Source organism: Propithecus coquereli, unplaced genomic scaffold (assembly GCF_000956105.1).
Source record: "Propithecus coquereli isolate 6110/MARCELLA unplaced genomic scaffold, Pcoq_1.0 Scaffold94, whole genome shotgun sequence".
Lineage (NCBI taxonomy): Eukaryota > Metazoa > Chordata > Mammalia > Primates > Indriidae > Propithecus > Propithecus coquereli.
In genome coordinates this window covers 6,340,098-6,342,010 of record NW_012155729.1, presented here as the reverse complement: position 1 = coordinate 6,342,010, position 1,913 = coordinate 6,340,098, and the positions used below count along the sequence as shown (strand labels likewise).

Here is a 1,913-nt window from a genome sequence, read left to right as displayed (position 1 = left end):
GTTTTCTTTACTATTATGAAAGAGCTTGAAAGATACCTATCCTTATATTTCTTTGCTTTTCTCCTTCCAATTTCTACAGCCACTAATTCTAGGAAAAGTAAGCTTCAAAATTGATGAAGTTTCCTGAATCATTATAGAAAAATTGTATACACATATATAACATATGCATACACACACACACTCACATACAATTAAATCATCACGTGAGTGAGAGAAATGTGAAATGGGGCTGCATTTATTTAAAAAGTTTTCACTCACTTTACTCCAAGCAAATTGTGTCAATGGTTTTTGAATAATAATAACGGCAGCATTACAAATGAAATAGCTACTATTTTGAGCACTGACTATGCACCAGTCGAAGTTCTGAGTATTTTATGTACAGCATTCACTTAATTTTCACAAAAATATGCAAAACATTCTCATCCTCATTTTAAAGACAAGGGCATAAGCAAGGTCCACACAGGTTAAATAACTTGCCTACACTCGCCAAACCTTCATCACCAGGTGAAAAGCCTTGGCTCTTCCTACTGCTCATCAAGAGTCAAAACCTGGGTATAAGATGCAGAGACACTCTATATAAAATGTTCACCACAGTGCCTGGCACCTAGAAGATATTCTAGAAAGATAACTTTTCTTCTTAATGTTGCCTTTTCAAAATATTAAGCAGAAACAGAAATTGAGACATTCGATTTCAGAGTAATTCAAAGAGTTACTTTTTAAAACAATCCTTTTAACCAAAATCACATCAAGAGAGGGGAGAAAAAAGTAAGATGCACTATACTCAGACTGATGACTGATCAAGTTCAATTTTTGGCTTCTACCTGATAAGGGGAGTAGCACAGCAGAGTAGAAATAGCACTGGCTCTCATTCTTCTATTCACTTACCTAAGTGCTAATTGAACATGTAATATGTACCAGGCACCATCTTAGGAGAATGCAACAATAATAAGACATAGTCTCTGACTTCATGGAGATTAAGCAGAAGATGTTGGCAATTATCAAACAATTGTCACACAATGTAAAAATTTCTCTAATAGCTGTAAGGTTGCTCTATATACCAAATACACCACTACGTGTTCATGGACAAGTATCCGACCTTCAGTTTCCCAACCTGCCAAATTCATATTATTATAGTTACTTTTAGTAAATGTCATGATACATAAATTAAATAATCTATGACAAATCCCTGGTAAATAGCAGATATTAAATAAATAATAGCTGGTATAAAGGTACCATATAATCTTTTGTTGCTTTCTAATAATATTAATTGCAAGTATATTAGTGATTAAAGCCATAAATATGTGTAACTTTCTATAAAAATCCATTTTGGAACGATCATTTATAAATTTATTTAAATCTATTTGCGCCTATAAAATAAAATTTAGTAGACCGTCTTGCAGAGGTTACAAAGGAAGGCTTCTTGCTTGCTTCTACCAATTTAGCATCCTTATGAGGATGTTTATTGACTGTGCTATTAAGCATTAGTCTAAAATGCTGATGATCCAAATATGAACAAGCTATAGTGGCTACTCTCAAAGAGCTCAACATCTGGAAAGTATATACAATCAACAATAAGTAAAAGCACATACACTGCGAAAGATACTTTTAACAAAATTAAAATAAATGGTGTAGTTTGGGTATAAAAAATGAGTCAATTCTCCATGGAAAAATCAGGAAATGCTTTCAGAAGAGATCTCATACCAAAAATTAAGCCCAATTTTGTCCTTATATAATTACTTACCATCAGTAATTTCCAAACTACATGTAAATACAGCCAAAGTGAATAAGTTACAGAATACTGTATAATTCAAATGCCAACATACATGAATTTTATATTTACCTTCACAATTAGTTGATAATGTGTTCTGCCTAAGTAACTTCTCCACCATTTTTGAATAATTGTTGCTGCGTTG

General features: G+C 32.7%; 1 protein-coding gene across 1 annotated transcript in view; it reads right to left on the bottom strand.

Annotated features, from left to right (window-relative positions):
- Positions 1–1,913, bottom strand: part of SPATA17 (spermatogenesis associated 17) — a 238,274-nt gene that overhangs the window by 205,538 nt on the left and 30,823 nt on the right. The window contains exon 2 of the mRNA XM_012664910.1: positions 1,841–1,913. Coding sequence (XP_012520364.1) covers positions 1,841–1,913 — 73 coding nt within the window. The remainder of the gene's footprint in view (positions 1–1,840) is intronic.